At 43.5% G+C, this 24,514-nt stretch overlaps 1 protein-coding gene across 1 annotated transcript in view; it reads right to left on the bottom strand.

The window, feature by feature from the left end:
* Positions 1-24,514, bottom strand: part of LOC126169846 (epidermal growth factor-like protein 8) — a 175,254-nt gene that overhangs the window by 41,571 nt on the left and 109,169 nt on the right. The window contains exons 6-7 of the mRNA XM_049920680.1: positions 23,553-23,645; positions 6,063-6,185 (exon numbers count right to left, since the gene is read on the bottom strand). Coding sequence (XP_049776637.1) covers positions 6,063-6,185; positions 23,553-23,645 — 216 coding nt within the window. The remainder of the gene's footprint in view (positions 1-6,062; positions 6,186-23,552; positions 23,646-24,514) is intronic.

The raw sequence follows: 24,514 nt of genomic DNA, 5'->3' as shown, positions 1-24,514 counted from the left end.
CACTTATACAGGAAGTCAAATATTGCACCATTTATTCGGAAAACTTAGTGAGGTGGTGTAGTAATAAGACATTGGACTCATATTAGGGGGACAGCGGCTCAAATCTCGATCTGGCCATGCAGATATAGATTTTCTGTGGTTTTTTTAATTAGTCGAGCTAAATGCTGGGATGGTTCTCTTAAAAAGGACATTGCCTGTTACCCGCCCAATCCAAGTTTGTGCGCTGCCTCTATTAACTTCTTTACCAGTGGTGTATTAAACCTTATCCTCCCTTCATTCTGAAAACAACTCCTAGGCTGAGGCTTAGCCATTTCTCTGCAATATAATTTCTTCTATGAGTAAAAAACAGTTGAGGCTTTCGTGACCGGTTCTTGATGTACTGCTTGTTGGCACTCATCTCAGGATCTTTAGCTGAAGGTCATTAAGCCATTCGCCTGATGATTCGCAGCACAGAAACTTTACATCATCGAAGATTCATCCTAAATTACTGGTGGCTGACGAATATCCTGAAACGAGTGCTAACGGGCAACACGTCTTCCAGGAGTGCTATTTCAGATGCAGGTGAGCCTCTGTGAAGTTTGGAAAGTAACTGAAAGAGACTGTCAGAAAGTAAGCTGTTAGGGCAGGTCTTGAGTCTATTCTACATGTAGATTTACATTCACATCTATACTCTGAAAACCACGTTGTCGTTAGGACGTGACGGAACAACTTAATGATTCCAGATGGAACGACAACGTACGTTTTGAACTGCGATGTATATTATGAGATGACGGACGTCACAACCATGGGATCACCACTGTCTCCAGCAGTCGCAAATTTCTCCATGGAGCACTTTGAGGAGCAGGCACTGCAAATTGCGACATTACGGCCGTCTTGCTTTCTACGATATGTTGATGACACCTTCCTGATATGGCCTCATGGTGAATATACTCTACAGCAGTTCGTCGATCACATTAATGGTGTCCATCCCAACATTAAATTTACTGTCGAGATGGAGAAGCACGGCAAGCTACCATTCTTGGATGTTTTGTTTGAGCGGAAGGCAGGAGGCCAGCTTGGTCATTCAGTGTACCGGAAACCAACACACACTGATCGGTACTCGAACGCCAATAGTTTCCACCACCCTGTACGCAAGAAAGCGGTCCTGAACACGTTGGTTCGTAGGGTCAAGATTATCTCTGACAACGACCACCTGCCGTCTGAATTGCAGAATTTAAAACGTGTTTTCGGGGAAAATGGATACAGCAAAAGAGACATCGCAAACGCTTTCAAGGGCCACCGACGAAAGACATCTGGTGAATCAGTAGAAGAGGCCAAACGGACTGCATTACTGCCATATTGTGGAGCAACTAGCAGCAAGTTAGGACGTCTGCTGCAGAAACTTGGGCTAAGTCCAGTGTTCCGGCCCGCCCACAAGGTACGAGATATGTTGCGCCCTGTTAAAGACGACATTGCTCTTCGAGTGTCCGGCATGTATGGTGTACCCTGTGAATATGGCAGCATGTATATCGGACAAACAATTCCCACGGTTGCGGAACGTTGTTCTGAGCACAAGCGCCATATCAAAAAAAGGGCGCTTGACAAGTTGGCCACAGCGGAGCATTGCCTAGGAAACGGACATAAAATACACTTCGAAAATACAAAAGTGTTGTATCATACATCTACATATTGGGACTCCGTTATAAAGGAAGCGGCCGTGATTCGTTTAAACAACAACACTGTCAAAAGAGACCAGGGATACATACTCAGCAGGGCATGGGGGCGGGCGTTGGACATCGAAAGAAAGCAAAGACAGATGAGCGACGCGGGAGCGGCAGTTTCAAACGTTGCGCTTGTCCCTGCCGCCACCTGACGTCACCGGTGCTGCCACGGACAATAGCTCCGCTAGCTGCCCGGGTCGACTTACGCGCGCGCGCCACATTGGGTCTATCTGATTGGCTGTTGATGACGTCATCATGCCGATTTAAGCGATAAACCACAGCAGCCCCGGCAGTCAGTGAACTTCTGACGACGATGGCGGAGATGGTCATCGAAAGCTCGAGGATTTTATTCGAATTGACGCGGCTTGAAAACCGAGAACGTTTTATTCATGTATGCCGTCGCGAAAGACTCCGAGGACACATCTGTATTCGTTATTTTTCATTTGCATAAATTTCGCCCGAATCTGGTGTTAGGCCAAGCGCATGTACATACTTCAAACTCGCAACCAATGTGCAAGTGAGAGCAGTTGCATGAAATCCGCGTGGATACGAACAAGCTCTCATACGGTTGGGCCATCCGCGTGGCCGGCGTACATGCGCTCACATGGCTGTCATCAGCATCGGTAATCTTCGGCAACTTCCGTCAACGTTCGCCAAGCGTATTCACTCTCTCACTCGCACCCCAAAGGATGTGCGGGCCACGCGGTTAGCCCACGCGGTTGCAGCGCTCAAGTAAGAGCACTGCCCCTAGAAGGTAAGGTCAAAGTCCTGAACATAGTTTTAATCCGATAGGGAATTTCGAAACAGTATGCTCTCTGTTGTAGAATGAAAGATTCGGTCACTCAAATACAGTTGTGGAACTTCCTGGCAGATAAAAACTGCGTGCTGGATCGGACTCCAACATGGGAACTCTAGCATTCGCGAGTAAGTGCTCTATTGAGTTTTTTTACGCTAATTGACTGAGTTATCCAAACATGACTCACGATTCGCCCTCACAGTTTTAGTTCCGCCAGTATCTCTGTGAAGTTTGGAAAGTAGATGAGAAGTACTGCCGAAATTGAAGCTGTGAGAGGGCGACGTGAGTCGTGCTTGGATAGTTCATTGATAGATCACTCGTGCAGTGCTCGCTAAAGGCACAGTCTCAGCTTCGAGTCCCGGCTCGGCACACTGTTTCAATCTGCCAGGAACTATCAAAATCAATGGAGACTCCACAGCATAATGAAAATTCATTCTGGAAGCAATCATAATGGAAGCGCTGAGACAACTACTATGTGCTTCAGAGATATTTGGGCTTCATACCACGGTTGCAGCTTGCTCCCGCAGAGCTGCCAGCACATCATGTGGAAGCATCCACTCACGCTAGATTGTCTGTAAATACGCGCACGTGTCCAGCAGTTCTCGCTATTTGCTGAGGCGTTCGATACATATCATTGATATCAGAATGATTGTCCTTGCTTGTGTTTATGGTTTTCAATTCGGAATGCTCCTTGGACTGTTTGCGCACTCTTACGAAGACTGTCTGTACACTTTAGATTTTGCTTCTGGCAAGGCTTCTCTTCGTGAACTCTGTCATCATAGATTTCGGACGTGCTTGTTTGTTCCATCAGTCTCTGCATCACAGCCAGAGCAAGTGATCATAATCTGTGTTGTACCTACGCAGAATACGATAGAAAAGTCTTTGCTGCCATTTATCAGTGTCCTATGGAAATATGACTTCTCTACTTCACAACAGTAAGGGTATAGATTTTCCATTATTGGCACTGTATTGTTAATCATCTAGTGTAATACCATATTCCATGATGATGTCAGTGTCAGAATCGTATTATCCTATGCTTTCCATTTCGCTGGACGAAACTGAGAGCTCCTTTTCAACGCTGTTTATTAGCCGATATCGATTTAGAAGTGTTCAAGCCGTCCAGATTAGGGTTTTCCGTTATTTCCCTAAATCGCCCGAGGTAGATGCCAAGATGGTTCCTTTTAAAAGGCACGGCCGATTTCCTTCTCCATTCTTGACACAAGCTGAGCTTGTGCTCCGTCTCTAATGACCTCGATGTCGAAGGGACGTTAAACCCAATTTTCCTTCCTTTGAAGTGTTCAAGGCCTCATCATTAGACACACGAGGTAAATGGAAATGTGTGACTAGGGCCTCCCGTCTGGTAGACCATCGGCGGGTGCAAGTCTTTCGATTTGACGCCACTTCGATGACTTGCGCGTCGATGGGAATGAAATGATGATGATTAGGACAACACAGCACCCAGTCCCTGAACGGAGAAAATCTCCGACCCAGCCGGGAATCGAACCCGGGCCCTTAGGATTGACATTTTGTCGCGCTGACCACTCAGCTACCGGAGGCGGGCGACACACGAGGTGACAGCTGACAATGTGCAGCTGCAAAGTATATTATTACATAAACTTTGATCATCATCAAATATGACTCCACCTTTACTAGCAACATTATGTTTCCAGCAAAGCTGAAGCCATATTTGATGATGATATATGATTATGAAATAATGTATTTTGTGGTTGCAGAGTATGTCGTGTATCTGACGAAGCTTTGAGCCCTTCGAAATTGATAGGGCTTAATAAACAATATTTATTACGGCTGTGTAAAGTGGGTATCGTAATAAAGAGACTAAACAGTTCATTGCTCTCCGCGAAAATAATATTTCGGAATACAAAAAAGATATATAATATTTGTTACTCGAGAGTAATTTATAATCCCAACTTTTCGTTATGTGTAACGGGAAGTCAAATGAAAACGAGATAAATGGAAAAAAGTAAGTAAACTGTTTATGGCCGCCCAGTTGGCCGTGCGGTGTAACGCACGGCTTTCCGGGGGAAGGAGCGCCTGGTCCCCGGCACGAATCCTCCCCGCGGATTTGTGTTGAGGTCCGGTGAACCGGGCAGTCTCTGGATGGTTATTAGGCGGTTTTCCATCTGCCTCGGCGAATGCAGGCTGGTTCCTCTTATTCCGCCTCAGTTACACTATGTCGGCGATTGCTGCGCAAACAAGATCTCCAGGTACGCGCACACCACCATTACTCTACGACGCAAACATAGAGGTTACACTCGTCTGGTGTGAGACGTTCCCTGGGGGGTCCACCGGGGGCCGAACCGCACAATAGCCCTGGTTTCGGTGTGGGGCGGCAGAGGGGTGAAGTGGACTGCGGTAGTCGTCGTGGGGTTGTGGACCACTGCGGCTGCGGCGGGGACGGAGCCTCTCCGTCGTTTAACATACAATACAAAACAAAATTGTTTATTGTTTCAAAAGTAATCCCCATAACTGTTTATGCATTGTGAGATGCCTTGATCGAAAAATATGTGCCAACAGAATCATGATTGTATGCAGCCAAGCACCTCTTTGTCAAAAGCGAATCGACGGCCATGAATGTCTTTCTTCAGAGCTCCAAAAATATGGAAATCGGATGGGGAGGGATCGAGACTGTATGTAGTTTGTGTAACGGCTTAACAGTGAAATTTCTGCAGCGTAGTCCAAACGCCCAATAATATTGACGGACAGCATCATTGTTTTGCTGTATAATGCCTGCCCACATATTGCCACGGTCGTTTCGACTACGATGCAGAAGTTTCACTGGGAAACCTTTACGCCAGGGAACGTCTTACACCAGACGAGTGTAACCCCTATGTTTGCGTCGTAGAGTAATGGTGGTGTGCGCGTACGCGGAGAACTTGTTTGCGCAGCAATCGCCGACATAGCGTAACTGAGGCGGAATTAGAGAACCAGCCTGCATTCGCCGAGGCAGATGGAAAACCGCCTAAAAACCATCCAGAGACTGGCCGGTTCACCGGATCTCGACACACATCCGCCGGGCGGATTGGTGCCGGGGACCAGGCGCTCCTTCCCGCCCGGAAAGCCGTGCATTAGACAGCACGGCCAACCGGGCGGGCATAAACAGTTTACTGTTTCCATACAGTCTCGATCTCTCCCCATGCGATCTGCATAATATTTTTGGAGCCCTGAAGAAAGACAACTGTGGGCATCAATTGCTTCGGATGAAGAGGTGCGCGCCTGGGTACATTCACGGTTCCGTAGGCAACTCCAAGCGTTTTTCTGTGAAGACATTGACCATCCTGTATCTCAGTGGGGTAAATGTATTGACAGTTACGGTGATTACTTGTGAAATTATAAACAGTTTACTTACTTTTTCCCACCTGTCTCGTTTTCATTTTACTGTTCCTTGTATGCCGTCTGATTCCCTGACTGTTTTGATCACAGCGATTCGTCGAAGTATTCTTATTTCCACAGTTTCGCTACTGTTGGGTCATGAAACAAGAGAGAAAGTAGCGGACGTTTCTCTCGTATTCGAGATCAACTCGAAAACGAGATGTGTTGGTGGTTACCTTGGCTGCGGCAGGATTTTCCATCGGAGAGCAGCGTGAAGCCTGGGCGGCACTCGCACTGGAAGCTGCCGACGCTGTTGGTGCACAGCTGGTCACAAGGGTTCGAAGAGCACTCGTCCACATCTGCAACACACGGGAGCCGCGGTAGCGCCCTGTATAAAACTGAGTGCCTTAGCAAGGTTGGTTGAACAGTGCAGTGCCGTACTAGGCATGATTCCATTAGATGCCATTTGCCCTTGCCTTCTTCAGATCTAAATTTCTTACAGAGCCAATTATTGGAGACCTGTATTTAAATGTGGACTTTCAATTACTGTTGAACTTTGCATTTCTCACACTGCTGAATCATTTCCTCTAGTGAAAGATCACGAATTTTTTTCGAAATATGGGCAGGCCTTTAGTCAAGTATTACATATTTTGGAATTGCACACTACATTGCGAACATTATACAAAATGTCGTGGTATGGCACATGAATCTCTGAAGAGGGTCGGCGAGGGGAGTCAGTGAGACAGACATACAAAGAGAGACAGAGACAGATAGAGAGAGAGAGAGAGAGAGAGACGATACATGGAGCGTATTTTGGGATACAATTGAAGGGGGCAAATAATCGGCAAGACTCTGACTCTCGAGAATGTGACCACAGCTTCGCAACCTTCTCCAGCATGGAAACCACAATTCGCGTCTGCTTTATCGTAACTGAATTAGCTGCAGAGTAAAGGAAGGCGATAAAGAACTCCCATCTTTTGTTGTGCTAAGCCGATTTCCTTCGTTGCCTCCTTATTTGCGCTATTGGCAACTGGAAGAGAAATTTTCCTCGTTATTCAGATGGTGAAATTATTTATGAGAGGTAATTTAACACAGCTGCCACCGAATTCTTTGCCTTGCTGAGGTACCGGGTACAATCGCAGCTGTACTAAACTCACATCGACTACAGACTATGATGTCATTGGAGAGAGTAGTTGTGGAAGTGAAACACACTGCACAGAGTCACGCGGGCATAGCCGCGCGGTATAGGGCGCCTTGTCACGGTCCGTGCGGCTTCCCACGTCGGAGGTTCGAGTCCTCCCTCGGGCACGGGTGTGAGTGTTGTCCGTAGCGTAAGTTAGTTGAAGTTAGATTAAGTAGTGTGTAGGCTTAGTGACCGATGATCTCAGCTGTTTGGTCCCATAAGACCTTGTTTTTTTTTAAAAAAAAAAAAGAAAAAAACTGTACAGCTTATAGGATTAGACATTAGTGGATTAAAAATTAAGTATACTAAACTCTGTAGAACAGGGACAGTAACTTGAATAAATAGACAGCAGCAGGTTTTCATTTTGAGCATATGGAGGATTTTGAATGTCATGTTCAGTGAAGTAAAAGCCAGCATTTTAAGTGGTAAGAGGTTTTGCCATATATTTAAGAAGCTAATAACGTCTATGATGGTAAACCGACAGCTCAAAATGACTATATATAAGGTTATGATTAGGCCGGTGGTTACGTATGGATGTGAAGCATGGACGCTAACCACCACTGTTTAACAGCAGCTCAGAATATATGAACGAAGAATACTGCGGAAAATTTATGGAGGGATCCGAAATAATGACGATTCTTGGGGAGCAAGGACAAATTATAAGTCGGATCGTCTCATACAGAGTGCAGACATTGTCAGGCTAATGAAAAGTAAAAGAATAGCCTGGCTGGGGCATCTCTTAAGGATGGATGACACCAGAACTACAAAGAAAGTCTTCCAGTGGAAACAGTACAAAGAAAGTCTTCCAATGGAAACCGATAGGAAGAAGATTAAAATGAAGACCTCGTAAACGATGTCTGGATGACGTGGATGAAAACGTCAGAGCCCGTGGAATCAGAGAAAGCAGAAGGAAAGTAAATGAGAGAACAGAATGGAAGGAAACTGTTAAACAGGCAAACAGACGTGCAGGGTTGCTAAGGGACAAGAAGAACACAGACTGTGATTCAACAAGAGCACCAAGAAATCTCTTTATGTCTTAATTTTTCCTAGCTCTTCAGCAGAGAGCGATGTTATTGATTTTCTGCCCTGCATATCGTCGCTTAAAGCATACGCACTCTCTGTATAGAACAACAATCAGCATTCTGCTAGGGTCTTCAATAAACTATGTACATCATCCGACGTAGTGTCCTAGACATTCTACATTAGCACCGAAATGGATCGATCAGCAACCACATTTTTCTATCATCCACTACAAAACCGTTTTTTTAAGGATATCGAAAATCAGCTATTTTTTAAATTATTTTCTTTTCTGGCATTGTATTTCAACCTGCTGTCTAGGTACTATAGAAAGTCGTGATACACCTATTATAACAACTTTTCGATTGATTCCACGTGTGTTCTGCTCAACAAAATGAGGATACTATTCAGCTATGTTATGTTAACGTCTCAGCAAATTACAGCTACGTCTCTTATGGTAATATGTTCGGGTATTACTGTAGTAACCGGTTCCCATCAGATCACCGAAGTTAAGCGCTGTCGGGCTGGGCTAGCACTTGGATGGGTGACCATCCGGGCTGCCGTGCGCTGTAGACAAGCGGGGTGCACTCAGCACTGAGGAGCTACTTGATTGAGAAGTAGCGGCTACGGTCTCTAAAACTGAGATACGGCCGGGGGAGCGGTGTGCTGACCGCGTGCCCCTCACTATCCGCATATAGTGACGCCTGTGGGCTGAGGATGACACGGCGGCCGGTCGGTACCGTTGGGCCGTCATGGCCTGTTAGGGAGGAGCTAAGTTTTATTAGTGTAGGATAAGTAAGTTAGAAATACACTCTTTTGCTAAACCTAAGTTAATATGATTAGGTTACCTATTCTAAGTTGTATGTACTTTATTTTCCAGTGTTATTACACAACATTTCTATGTTTCTTCGACGATGCCTACCTCATACGAGGGGCGCGAACGGAAAGCTCTAACTAAATTATTGCTCTTGCTAAGGAAAATTATTTATTATAAAAATGTATAACGAATGAAATTTGGTGGATTGGTAAGTTTAGGAATGAGGAGATTCTCCGCAGAATCAGTGAGGAAAGGAATATATAGAAAACGCTGTCAAGGAGAAGTGACAGAATGTCAGGATATCTGTTAAGACAGCAGTGAATAAATTCCATGGTGCTAGAGAGAGCCGTAGGAGGTAAAAACTGTAGAGGAAGAAAGAGGTTGGAATACACCCAGCAAATAATTGAGAGCTTAGGTCGTAATTGCTGCTCTGAGATGAAAAGGTTGGTTCAGAAGAGGAATTCGTGGCGGGCCACGACAAACCAATTACAGGTGACTCAAAAAAACCAAATGTGGAACCATACAAATTCACATCTTGGCTTGCTTTTGTATAAGTCACAAACCACGTAATCTGTAAATTACTTTCAATTTATTCAAATTAGGGAGGTGCGGCCAGTGTACGAGAAAAGAAATCACAGGCACGCAATGTATACCCATCAAAAAAATTTTTGCATCACCTCAGTTCCGAGAGTTCCGGAACCTGTACAGAAAATTGGAGTAGAGATCAACATAAACATCATTTCCGCCCTTTTTATTGCTCATGAAAACCACACATTGCATGTTGTACCACCATACAGCGAGGCCTTCAGAGGTAGTTATCCAGACTGCTGTACACACCGGTACCTCTAATACCCAATAGCACGTCCTCTTGCATTGATGCATGCCTGTATTCGTCGTGTCATACTATCTACAAGTTCATCAAGCCACTGTTGGTCCAGAATGTCCCACTTCGCAACGGCGATTAGGCGTAGATCCCTCAGAGTGGTTGTTGGGTCACGTCGTCCATAAACAGCTCTTTTCAATCTGTCCCAGGCATGTTCGATAGGGTTCATGTCTAGAGAACACGCTGGCCACTGTAGTCGAGCGATGTCGTTATCCTGAAGGAAGTCATTCACAAGATGTGCACGATGGTGGCGCGCATTGTCGGCCATGAAGACGAATGCCTCGCCAATATGCTGCCGATATGGTTGCACTATCGGTCGGAGGAAGGCATTCACATATTGTACAGCCGTTACGGCGCTTTCCATGACAAACAGCTGCGTACGTCGGCCCCACGTAATGCCACCCCAAATAACAGGTAACCTCTACCTTGCCTCACTCTCTGGACAGTGTGTGTAAGGCGTTAATGCTGACCGGGTTGCCTCCAAACATGTCTCCGACGATTGTCTGGTTGAAGGCATATGAGACACTCATCGGTGAAGAGAACGTGATGTCAATCCTGAGCGGTCCATTCGGCTTGTTGTTGGGGCCATCTGTATCACGCTGCATGGTGTCGTGGTTGCAAAGACGGACCTCGCCATGGACGTCGAGAGTGAAGTTTCGCATCATGTAGCCTATTGCGCACAGTTTGAGTCGTAACACGACGTCCTGTGGCTGCAGGAAAAGCATTATTCAACATGGTGCGTTGCTGTCAGGGTTCCACCGAGCCATAATCCGTAGGTAGCGGTCATCCAGTGCCGCAGTAACCCTTGGGCGGTCTGAGCGAGGCATGTCATCGACAGTTCCTTTCTCTCTGTATCTCCACCATGTCCGAACAACATCGCTTTGGTTCACTCCGAGACGTCTGGATACTTTCCTTGTTGAGAGCCCTTCCTGGCAGAAAGTAACAATGCGGACGCGATCGAACTGCAGTATTGACGATCTAGACATGGTTGAAGTGCAGACAACGCGAGCCGTGTACCTCCTTCCTGGTGGAACGACTGGAACTGATTGGCTGTATGACCCCTTCCGTCTAATAGGCGTTGCTCATGCATGGTTGTTTACATCTTTGCTCGGGTTTAGTGACAACTCTGAACAGTCAAAGGGACTGGGTCTGTGGTACAATATACACAGTCAACGTCTTTTGAGGAGTTCTGGGAACAGGGGTGACGCAAAACGTTTTTTGATGTGTGTATTTAGTAAATACGAGATTCTTTTCTCCACGAGACGAAAAGACTGTACCTCTCTGTTACCCATAAAATTTATTGTTAGGCGAAAGTGATGTAAGTAAACATTGTTCGCAATTTTCCTTGATTTCTGTGAGAGAGCGATAGCGATGTTTTCTACGAGTGGCAAAATAATCGCAGAAATTGTGATTTACAACTATGACTGTAAGTAAAAGCAGTTCAACGGAATTAATATTTTATAAACTGTTTACTACCATTAAAAAAGATACAACCTATTTACTATCGTTAAAAGAGAGCAAAAAAAAGTATTGGTCAAAAATTGATATTGCGAAGAGTCTCAGCACTTCCCGGGCTGCTGCCTTCATGCAGCTGAAAGCAGCGGTTTGTTCCCATGTGTGACTGGAAAATAAAGCCAGCGACGTCCATTTAAGAATATTCGTGGATAATTGTAGGATAAAATACAGCGCAATAAAACGTGAACCTTTCTGTCTGGATGAAATAAATGCATGTATTCAGCCTTATAATGTCATATTCGTCTTTGAAAAACCATTCGTAAACTGCCATTCTAGTGCCGTAAAGAAACCTGACGTAATGTATAATTTTGTTTCAATGTTGTTTGCTTTGTTACCTAAGTGAGCGAATCATTTGAAAGTATCAAGCATGTATAGTTTCGAAATTAATTGTCTTGACGTTTAACAACTGGTGTTACGTAAAAATATAAGAAAGAGAATTAGAACTTGGTGAAATTACGACGTTCTGTTCGTGATGGGTTGTATCAATTTGTTTTAATTCGTTGGTACAGTCTATACTGTAAAACTTTACAAAATTTTTGGGACAGTTTAGTGTCTGTTATTCCCTCCGCATCAACGACTAACCGCCTGAGGTTTATGCAAGACATTCTGCGTCAGGTATTGATGGTTGCCTAAATCCGCAGGGGCACTGGCTGCTCTCGGTCAGATTATGTCTACTCGACAGCAAGTTGAGGTTGCGTCATGCTCATCCCGAAAACATTCGTTTTCTATTTTCATTTCTCTCGCCAGTTTTGTTACACGTCAAGAGTACTTGATGGTTTTTCAGTTCATTGGTTCGCACTGCTCTTTTCCCCCTGATACCAAGTTCGTAGTTTCCTTACGATTTATTTAATCCATGTCACTAATGTGTTATTGCCAGGTACATGCACTTTTCCATTTTCGCGTCTGTATTTGCGTTAGATGAATCCAGCATGCAATACTGACCTAAACAGAGAAGATTTTTGTCTGCAGTCAACAGGGCTACTGAACAGAACTATTAACACTCCATTTAGAGAAATACACTGTCGGAAAGAAATTGCAACACGAAGTAAGAATTGTACGACATAAAAGAAAGGTGATATGCGTATTTCTACAGCTGAAAGATAATGTCTACTCAGATTTCGTGCCTGTCGCATAAGAGTGGCGTTAGTAACACCTCTATGAGGACGCAAATCAGGTTTCATTTAAATACATGTTTTGAGATTGAACGTGGTAAATTGATGGTAATCAAGAATGACTTTAAGGAGACAAAGACGCCATTATCAACACCTCACTGAAATTGAAGGAGGTCGCGTAGTAGGGCTACGAGAAGGTGGATGTTCCTTCTGCGATACTGCAAGAAGACTTGGCAGGAATGCAGCTACTGTAGATGAACGCTGGCAGCGGCAGTCACGAGAATGTACGGTCCCAAGAAAACCGGGCTCCAGACGGCCACGTGGCACTAACAAAAGGGAAGACTACAGGGTGTTACAAAAAGGTGCGGCTAAACTTTCAGGAAACATTGCTCACACACAAATAAAGAAAAGATGTTACGTGGACAAGTGTCTGGAAACGCTTAATTTCCATGTTAGAGCTCATTTTAGTTTCGTCAGTATGTACTGTACTTCCTCGATTCACCGCCATGATTCCATACGGGATACTCTACCTGTGCTGCTAGAATATGTGCCTTTACAAGTACGACACAACATGTGGTTCATGCACGATGGAGCTCGTGCGCATTTCAGTTACGCTTCTCAACAACAGATTCGGTGACCGATGGATTGGTAGAGGCGGACCAATTCCATGGCCTCCACGCTCTCCTGACCTCAACCCTCTTGACTTTCATTTATGGGGGCATCTGAAAGCTCTTGTCTACGCAACCCCGGTACCAAATGTAGAGACTCTTCGTGCTCGTATTGTGGACGGCTGTGGTACAACACGCCATTCTCCAGGGCTGCATCAGCGCATCAGGGATTCCATGCGACGGAGGGTGGATGCATGTATCCTCGCTAACGAGGAAGTCACGCTGGTACGTTCTGTTGCTGTGTGTTTCCATTCCATGATTAATGTGATTTGAAGATGAGTAATAAAATGAGCTCTAACATGGAAAGTAAGCGTTTCCGGACATATGTCCACATAACATATTTTCTTTCTTTGTGTGTGAGGAATGTTTCCTGAAAGTTTAGCCGTACCTTTTTGTAACACCCTGTAGTCTTCCCTTTTGTTAGTGCCACGTGGCCGTCTGGAGCCCGGTTTTCTTGGGACCGTACATTCTCGTGACTGCCGCTGCCAGCGTTCATCTACAGTACCTTTTTGTAACACCCTGTATAGAGTTCGGCATATGGCTCTGTTGCATCGTACGGCATCTGCAGCAGAAACCTGGGCAGTAGCTGGCACCAGAGTGCAATAACGAAGTGTTAAAAATCAGTAGCCTCAAGGGCAGCTCCGAGCCAGACGCCCTGTAGTGTGTATTCCAGTTACCCCAAACCACCGCCATTTGCGACTTCAGTGGTGTCAAGCGAAAGCTCACTGGATGGCAGGGTGAACGTCCGTTGCGTTTTCTGATGAAAGCTGGTTCTGCTTCGGTGGCAGTGATGGCGGTGTAGTGTTCGAAGGAAACCAGTTGAGTGGCTGCAGTCAACCTGTGTGCGTGCTAGACACAGGACTTACACTTGAAGTTGTGGTCTGAGCTGCGATTTCGTATGACGACAGAAGCACCCCCTTGATTATCCCACGCACCCTGACTGCAAATTTGTGTGTCAGTCTGGTGATTCGACCTGTTGTGCTACCATTCATGAACAGCATCCTAAGCGGTGTTTCCCAACAGGGTGACGCTAGCCCACATACCGCTGTTGTAACCCAACGTGCTCTACAGAGTATCGACATGTTGCCTTGGCCTATTCGGTTATCAAATCTGTCTCCAATCGAGTAGACATGGGACATCGTCGGACGACAACTCCAGCGCCATCCACAACCAGCATTAACAACTGACTTCCGGCACCCGTACAACATAATGCATGCACGTTTGCATGCTTGTCTTCAACACTCTGGCGGTTACACCGGTTATTAATGTTCCGGCATTTCACATTTGCAATGGCTTATCTCGCGTATATCTGTGATCCTGCAAGGTTAACCACTTAAATATGTTACCTAGACAAATGTATCTCCAAAATTCCATTACTCTACATTGATTATTTTCTGGTCTTGCGAATTTTTCCTGTCAGTGTATTGGAGGCGTCACAAATTATGTAAACAGAATGATATCAAGAGACACGAACACGATTGAGTACGGTATGCCTTTTCGGGAAAAACAATAATGACAAAACGAAAAAAAATTAAAACTCAGTATTTAAGTAACTCCTTCTTAAACCTGGAGAGCCTAGTGTCAAATTTGAGCAAAGAAATAAATAATTCGACATTTTTTTGTAAACATGAGTAAAACAATAACAAACGTACTTTGTCGACAGTTGGTCACCGGGAAAATGATCACGATCATTTTATGACTTTGGGATGAACTATAACGTTGGTTTCGTGCCACACAGATTCTACTGAAAAATCTTACAACAGCTGTATGTCATGGCTGAATAAGTAGTTCCTCTTGCTATAAGAGCTTGAAACACGTACGTTTCATATGTATTCATTACCAGCGATGGCGAGGCATGACAGAATCTCTGACCAGAGAGTTATTTATCGTGGCTAGTCTGCGCTTGACCGCGCGAGAGTTCAGTTGTTAGTTGCACTCAGTCGGATACAGTAGCGCGCGGGAGACGGTAGTAGTAGCGCGCGCGAGTACAGTAGTAGCATGTTGCGAGACGGTAGTAGCGTGTTGCGAGTCGCTCTCCGTCGGCAGTAGTTGTAGCGAGTGGACGGTTGTACTGAGCGGGCGTCGACATGGGTCGGCGGCGTGCTCTCCCTCCATCTCTGGTCACGATTCAGGACGAGGTATATTGTTATCAAAGGTAATGAAGCAGCATTGCGCTCAGCTAATAACATATGTTAATTGTAATTAATTTGTTCAAGAATTGCCCCAATAATAATATTTATAAAGTAAATCTTTTAAAGAAAAGTAATCATTTCAATTTAAAGAATATTTCCTATGCATTTGCTCCAAGAATCAGAATTAAATATACGCCAGCATTGCACGAAGCTGTGCCAAAAATAAGAGCAGATGGAGTTTTACTGAAGTAAGAATTTATCAGGTTTAATTATTTCACAGGGCCGTAGGTCAGCGCTGCTGTGCCTATAAAATTTATCAGGTTTAATTATTGCTGTTCAGATGTTACAGTCAGTTCATGGTTCATTATCTAATTAACATTATTGTGGGTTTAATGAGCAATCTTCATTCCGTAATTTTGTGGGAAGACAACATTTGGCTCATTCTTATTATTCAGTTTTGTAAGAAGACACCATATGGCACACGTTTTCATTATCATTGTCCTTTTTTTTTAATTTCACACGGGGAGGTTATAAGCTTAGCCAGAAAACCTCGTCAGGATTAAACGAATAATACGAGGTACGAGGACTATCGGAAAAGTAACCTTCATTAGGTTACAAATAAAATGATGACATACTTGAGAATATATATATATATATATATATATATATATGGCACGTCAAAAAAATGTATACACACTTCGAACTGTCATAGACAATTTATTTCCCGTTATACAAGGTTAAATATCTGTCAGAAAGTAATGTTATGTTTCTTCAACAGGTGGCAGCAGTGGCAAGGAAGTAACTGCAACACGGCGGACGTGCGTTTGAGCTTTGAAGCGTGGAAGCAAATAACTAAGTGGTACTGGAAGTTTGAGAATGTAGCTGCGGTTCGAACACAGTGGAGAAGTGAGTATGGTACAGAACCACCTTCAAGGTTAACAATTACACGTCTACGAGACAAGTTCGAAATTCATGGAACAGTGTGTGATGTGCATAAAGGTCGATCAGGGCGACCTCGTACAGCTACAAGTGATGATTCCACAACTGTGGTCTTGGAACTGTTTCAGCGTTAGCCTCAAAAATCTTAAGGCAAGTTTCGTGTGTATATTCCAAGGCTGGTGCAACAGCTAAGTGACGACGATCCAGATCGAAGGTTAGAATTTTGTGAATGGGTTCAGGAGATGGTGAGAAGTGAACCGGGATTTATGGGTAGCATAATTTGGTCGGATGAAGCCCAATTAAAACTCAATGGAACTGTCAATAGGCACAATTGTGTGTACTGGGCTGAAGATAAGCCTCACATTACTGTTGAAAAGGCTGTGAATTTGCCTGGTGTAAATGAGTGGTGTGGTTTGTCTGCAAGGGAACTCATTGGGCCTTTCCGCTTTGAAGGTACTGTTACTGGAGAAACGTACCTAACAATGCTTTCTGACTCCATATTCCCTGCCATTCGTGCATTATACGATAATGATGAGTTTTATTTTCAACAAGAAGGCGCCACGCTGCACTATCATAGGGAGGTACGAGCATACGTGGATCACAATGTGCCAGGCCAGTGGATAGGACACAGGGGACCAATCGAGTTTCCTGCACACTCTCCAGACCCCACGCCACTGGATTTCTTCTTATGGGGAACAGTAAAAGATGAGGTGTACAAACGTAAACCACATAACCTGGGCACACTTTGGAATGAGATTTAGGCGTTGTGCGCAGAAATCTCATTGGATACTTTGGTACAATGTACAGAATCAGTGGTGACTCGTACTCAGAAATGTATTGATGCTGAAGGCCACCAGTTTGAACATTAATCACATTTGCAAAGTACATTTATTTTTCCAATTGGACTTTAAGCTTTCCTTTTCCAGAAATTTAACATTGTAGAATGGGAAATAAATTTTCTATGACGCTTCAAAGTGTGTATACATTTTTTGACGCACTTTCTACATGATCACCAGACATACTGAAGCATTTATCAAATTTTTGTGTGTCATTATATCCTCCACATGACAGGTGAAAAACGACCACGTCAAAATGTCTACATGCTTGCAAAGGGACTGAGTGCAGGGCGAGAGCGGAATCAGGGGATAAGTAAACCGAAGAACTATTCATGCTTAGGTAGGTATAATGCTAATGTGACTGTTTCCCCAATAAGAAGCAACTCTGTCTAACGTTAACTTTATCATACACTTACTGTGTGAGAACTGATACACACAAATGATACAAAACATTATGATCACCGTCCTTTGCGGGATTGAATAGGGGGTGGTAGTTTTGCGGGCACGAGATGACTTGGGGAAAGTGTATATACGGTTCAGAGGCGAAGGGGAATTATTCTGGCGACTAAGAACCACAAACGGGGAAAGCCACTGCCATACGTGACTCTGACGAAGAGCAGATTGCTATGGTCTGCTGTCTGGGAACGAGAATCTCGGAAATGGGGAAGTTAGTTGAAGTAGCGAGTAGGCGACAAGATGTTGGACATCTATGACTCATCACAGAATATAGACCTCGAAGGCTTTCCAGCTCTGTAAAGCAGGCTGGGCGGTGATCTATGGCTGATATGACGTCAGGGTACAGTACTGGTGCAGGTACTAGTGTTTCGAACTCACCGTTCAGTGCACACTGTTGAACATGAGGCTCCGTAGCAAACGTCTCCTGAGTGTTCCCATGTTGATCCCGTGACACGGTCAACTAAGAATGCAGCTGGCACGAGAACATCGAGATTGGACCATGGGCGAATGGAAACCTGTCTCCTGGAAAGACAACTCATGTTTTTTCTTACACCAGGTCGATGTTCATGTCCGGATACGCTGTCATCCAGGCGAACGGCTTCTCGAAACATGTCACGAACACAGCCTGGAGGGGGCAGTATATTATGCGATGGAGGACACTCACGTGGGCTTCCATGGGACCTCAGCCCTGGTCTACGTGAACATCGCTGTGAACCAGCTGAAACACTTCATTGATAAGGTCTACCGCAAAGGTGATAGCACCTTCCAGCAAGATAACTGTCTCCATCGCTTGCCCAGAATCGTGCCATAGTCATTCTAAGACGATGGTAGTAAGCTCACGTCGATGTCTTGGCCTAAAAATGCGCCTGATCTGACACCCATGGAGTACATCTACATATTACTTACAAACTTCAGGAGGCACCTTATCGCTACTAGTGTAAGTAGGCTGTTTATGTTTTCTTTATGTAAGTAGGCTGTTTATGTTTTCTTATCGGCAACGTTACGTAGCCCTCGGTATGAAAATCACTGGCTGTGCTGTGTGCAGTCTGTAGCTAGTTTGCATTGTTGTCTGCCATTGTAGTGTTGGGCAGCGGCAGCTGGATGTGAACAGCGCGTAGCGTTGCGCAGTTGGAGGTGAGCCGCCAGCAGTGGTGGATGTGGGGAGAGAGATGGCTGAGTTCTGAAATTTATAACACTGGTTGTCATGAACTGCTGTATATATTATGACATTTGAACACTAGTAAGGTAAATACATTGTTTGTTCTCTATCTAAATCTTTCATTTGCTAACTATGCATATCAGTAGTTAGTGCCTTCCGTAGTTTGAATTTTTTATTTAGCTGGCAGTAGTGGCGCTCGCTGTATTGCAGTAGTTCGAGTAACGAAGATTTTTGTGAGGTAAGTGATTTGTGAAATGTATAGGTTAATGTTAGTCAGAAAAAAAACAACACTGGAACGATCAGGACTGTCTTCATGGACTGTGAGAAAATTTTAGCTTCTGACCAACATTGTATCAATAAGTGTGTGCATTTGATTTCTTTGTTATTGTAATTATGAAAAATTTTATCAAATCATTATTGGCCACTACCCAAAACAATTTGTAAAATTTTTTGTGGGGAGCATGGGGGCTATGTAAGTAGGCTGTTTATGTTTTCTTTATGTAAGTAGGCTGTTTATTTTTTCTTATCGGCAACGTTACGTAGCGCTCGGTATGAAAATCACTGGCTGTGCTGTGTGCAGTCTGTAACTAGTTTGCATTGTTGTCTGCCATTGTAATGTTGGGCAGCGGCAGCTGGATGTGAACAGCGCGTAGCGTTGCGCAGTTGGAGGTGAGCCACCAGCAGTGGTGGATGTGGGGAGAGAGATGGCGGAGTTTTGAAATTTGTCATGAACTGCTATATACTCGTATATTATGACTATTAAGGTAAATGCATTGTTTGTTCTCTACAAAAATCTTTCATTTGCTAACTATGCCTATCAGTAGTTAGTGCCTTCCGTAGTTTGAATCTTTTATTTAGCTGGAAGTAGTGGCGCTCGCTGTATTGCAGTAGTTCGAGTAATGAAGATTTTTGTGAGGTAGTGATTTGTGACAGGTATAGGTTAATGTTAGTCAGGGCCATTCTTAAGTAGAGATTTTTGAAAGTCAGATTGCGTTGCGCTAAAAACATTGTGTGTCAGTTTAAGCACAGTCCTGTATAAATGTTCAAAGGGGACGTTTCACTAGTCATTTCTTTTACTGTTCCACTCACAAACAGAACGAGGGAAAAACTACTGTCTACACGCCTTCGTACTAGCCCTGTTTTCTCTATCTTATCTTATCTTTGGAGTCCTTATGGGAAACGTACATTGACGGCCGGAGAAGCGTTCTGCAATCACCTTCAAATGACAGTTCTCTAAATTTTCTGAACGATGGTCCTCGAAAAGGTAGTCTTCTTCCCTCCTGGGACTCCCATTTGTGTTCCCGATGCATCTCTGTGATACTTGCGTGTTTATAGACTCTACTAGCAGACCGCTTCTGAACTTCTTCGATGTCTTCCTTTAATTGGACCTGGTGGGGATCCCAAACAATCGAGCAGTTGTCGAGTTCATGCCATATATCATCAGCCAATTCAATCATTTGGTAGTATATCCCTTCTCTGCGTTGAACAGTCTTCCCACAAACATGTCGCTAATGTTACGACCTGAAGTTTTCTGCATGGCTGTAACTGCACGACAAACTGGACTACGTCTGTCAGTATAGACAAACAGTTCTGTGTCGATGCGTTCACACTTAAACATCTGAAGTGCTGCCACAGAGAAAATAAGCATTAAAGTCTTGCTTTTGCCATATGTGCTTGGAGGTACTAACCAAACTAAAAACATACGACCTGTAAGAGCTATAATTATTAGTCTGCAAATGAAGTAAATAATGATGTAACGTTGTTCAACACACCGCCCTCAGCCACCAACAGAAATATCTGCGCTTATACCTGTTACACCTTGTGTATAGGATATAACAAAAGTGTATGGCCTAACTTTCAAGGCCGGCCGCGGTGGTCTAGCGGTTCTGGCGCTGCAGTCCGGAACCGCGGGACTGCTACGGTCGCAGGTTCGAATCCTGCCTCGGGCATGGGTGTGTGTGATGTCCTTAGGTTAGTTAGGTTTAAGTAGTTCTAAGTTCTAGGGGACTTATGACCTAAGATGTTGAGTCCCATAGTGCTCAGAGCCATTTGAACCTAACTTTCAGGAAACATACCTCACACCTAGAGGGAAAAAATGCTACATGGGCACAGGTTTGGAACTGCTTTATTTCCATGTTAGAGCTCATTTACTACTTCTCTTCATAATTACATTAAACGTGGGAAATGCAAAAAACTAACTATACTAACATTACACTAAACGTTTTCTTACATGAAATGTTTGACATACACTGTTTTTTACAGTATGAAACATTTTCATAAATGAAATATTCAAAATGCCCTCTGTAAGAAAGAACACATGCATCTACTCACTATCGCACTGAATTCCTGATGTATCCCTGGAGCCTTCCATAACAAGGGCAGGAAGACTCTGTACATCTTGTACCAGGATTCCGTACACAGGGCCTTTCAGATGCTCCTACAAATAAAAGGCTAGCAGGTGTAGGTCTGGAGAGCATGTAGGCCAAGGAATTAGTCCGCCTATACCTATTCATCTGTTACGAATCCTGTTACTTAGAAGCCTACGGACATTGAAACTGAAATGAGGAGGATTTCTATCATTTATGAACTACATGTTTTGTCGCACTTGTAGAGGCACGTTCCCCAGCAGTACACGTAGAGTACTCTGTAAGAAAGCATGGTAAGTTCTTCTGTTGAGTCTGGGTGGAAAACATGAGGCCCTAACGAACAGTGACCAACAATGCCGCCTCAAACGTTGAAAGAAAACTATCGTTGATGACGTGACTCTCCAGGGATACAACAGCGCATCAGAGATTCAATGCGATGGCGTGTTGATGCATGCTGCAGAGACTATATGGCTACAATGGTGTCCAGTTCCACTACTGCTGGTGAACGACTGTGATGTCAATCTCCACTTGAGAAACAATATAATCAAGCTACAGTCACTAGTACATAATCAGTTTTCAGCGCCGAGGTTTTCCAATTAACTGAAATATGATTGGTACAAAACAGGACATTTAGAGGATCGCCCGCCACAATTTGAGAAACTTGCTGAATCTTGTTTTACACTTTTTTGTAAGTTATGTGTATTATGTGAAGTAATTTCGTTCATTTTATGTCCATGGTGTATAAAAGGTTGTGTTTTATGAATTTCTTTACAAGTTATCATAATAAGGAGTTGCTTATTAATTTCAATTAACACAACACACGTATAGGAAATGATAAACAAAAGAACATGAATTTAAAAAGTACAATTTATAACGTAAAATAAAAATATTTAAAAATAATTAGAACAGTAATTGTTGTGTAGATATTTTAATTAGGTATGTCGTACATACTCCGAGAGCACATTAAAATAGTAAATTATGATGATTACCTGACATTGTCAGCTGTTTGGAGGTGAACTCAGAATCAAACACTATCGTTCTTCTTATTACAGAAGTTTATTCGCCCAGATCACATAAAAATACACAATGATCACTAGTTTCAGCGAAATTAAACCGCGATCTTCAGATCATGTGCAGAGAGAAGATTTTTACAGGGCGAATTCACTTCGTCCATAGTTCATATTCATTGGACACAACTGTACGCACATAAAGGTATAGTTGTGGAAAATTCTAACACCAAACCGACATAAAGCGCATTCAAATTCAAAGTGAACATACTTTATAGACACGACATTCCATACTACCGTCTCTCGTCATACAGGAAGAGAATAGCTGTGCGAACAGCGCAAAATAGTTACGTTAAAATACAAAAAACGCATATGAAATGTTTTTATGTTGTCCTTGTTGACATCTGATGAGATACTTGTTATGAGGTAATCAACGGAATAAATCGTGTTTTGAGGTGCCACCAGACAGTGGCAGTCTCTTACAACATACGATGTTTTCGAAATACAGAATAAAGAATTTTTTATTCTTTATATATATAAAAATCCATAAAATTGAAAGGATAATATATCTGGTTTTCCAAATAACAAATAAAAAATTTTATTAGAAAAATATTATTCCTGTATCTTTTTAAGTTTAAAGATGGAGTTTGGTCTGAAACTTTTGTATAATGAGTCGATAAGTAACATTTATCGTAACCTAGACGATGACTCAGATAACAAACGCAGTACATTGGACCATAGCCAAAACCTCAAGCTACGCAGAACACATCAGCTGATCAATAAAGACACATTATTGTACGAGACTCTCACACCGTTTTCATATTTTATAATCTCTATAAACCACGAATTTGTTATCGTAACGATGATTGTTTACCATTTTATGTATCTGTTAACGATGAGCATAACATTGATACCGGATACAGTTGTAATATTTCTGTAATAAACTTTTTTGGCGTGTATATTTGGAAAACCAGTCCTTTTATATAAAGATGGAGGACTGGTTTTCCAAGTATACACGCCAAAAAAGTTTATTACAGAAATATACGGAACCGCGCGACCGCTACGGTCGCAGGTTCGAATCCCATAGTGCCATTTGAACCATTTGAAGATCTTAACATTGTATTTCGAAGATATAAGGGTATGTTCTTAGAAACTACTGCCATCTGGTGACGCCTCAAAACACGATTTATTCTATTGATTTCCTCATTACAGTTTCTCATCAGATGTTAACAGGAACGCAACATGAAAACATTTTGTACACGTCTTATGTATTTTATTCGTAACTTCGTGCACTGTTCTTACAACTGTTCTGTTATAGTGTGACGAGAGACGGTAGTATGGAATGTCGTCTGTGTAAGGTATGTTTACTTTGGAACTGTATGCGTTTTATTTTGATTTGACGTTAGAATTCTCCATAATTGTACCTTTATGTACATTGCAGATTTTTCCAATTAGTGTGAACAGTCAACTAACTGGACTGGCCCTGTAAAAATCTTCTCTCTACAAATGATTTGAAGATGGTGATTTAGTTTCGTTGAAACGAGTAGTCACTGTGACTTTTTAAGTGACCGGGGTGAATAAACTTCTGTAATAAGAAAAAAAAGTAACTTCACGAATGCGCTTGCTTACGGCTCACCGTGTTCGCAGTGGTCGCCGCCGTAGCCGTCCCGGCAGGCGCAGAGCCCAGTCCTGAGACAGGTGCCGCCGTTTCTGCAGCCGCCGCAGTCCCCTGCAACACGAGCAGACAGCCTGCTGCAACACACACGACTCTACCCTACGGCACAGCACAGCAGCCAGCGCCACAAACAACATCTCCACTTGCTGGGCAGCGCAAGGCCGTTTCCACTTTTCACTCTACTTCAGTAGCCTCTATGGTGGACACCATTAGTTACTGGAAGATAGTTGCCCCGCCTAAATTTGGCTACAAGGAGAAGAGAGGTTGCTGGCGCAGAGATTCTTATCATAAGTGTTGTCGTTACGGTCTCCAGTCTGGAGACTGGTTTGATGTACTTCTTCACGCTCGTCTATCCTGTGTAAGCCTCTTCACCTCCGAATAACTACTGCAACCAGCATCGGTTTGATACTGATTACTGCGTTCAAGCTTGGTCTTGCCCTACAATTTTTACCTCCTATTCCTCCCAGTATCCGAACTGACAATTTCGTGATGCATCAGATCAACCGATTTATTCTTTTACTTATGTTGTGCCATAAATTTCTGCCTTCCAAATTCGATTCAGTACCTCCACATTAGTTATTCGATCTACCTGTCTAATATTCGGTGCAGTCCTACTGCACCACACTTCAAAAGTTTGTCTCCGCTGTTAATTGTCCACATTTCATTTCTGTACAAGGCAACACTCCAGACACATACCTTCAGAAAACACTTCCATATATTCAATGTTGGCAAATTTCTCTTTTTCAGAAACGCTTTTCTTGCTATTGCCAGTCTGTATTTTACATCCCTCTCTACGTTGGCCGTCTTCAGTTCGTGTTTTTTCTTTTTTTCAAGGAAAGGTCCAGTCTAGTTGCAATACGCTCAAATATCTTCAAGACAGCTGTTTCGGCTTTATTGCCATTCTCAAGAGACGTTTAGATTGA

This window comes from Schistocerca cancellata, chromosome 1, assembly GCF_023864275.1.
Source record: "Schistocerca cancellata isolate TAMUIC-IGC-003103 chromosome 1, iqSchCanc2.1, whole genome shotgun sequence".
NCBI lineage: Eukaryota > Metazoa > Arthropoda > Insecta > Orthoptera > Acrididae > Schistocerca > Schistocerca cancellata.
Note: the sequence above shows the minus strand (reverse complement) of the source record. Positions and strands in the feature narration are given on the sequence as shown.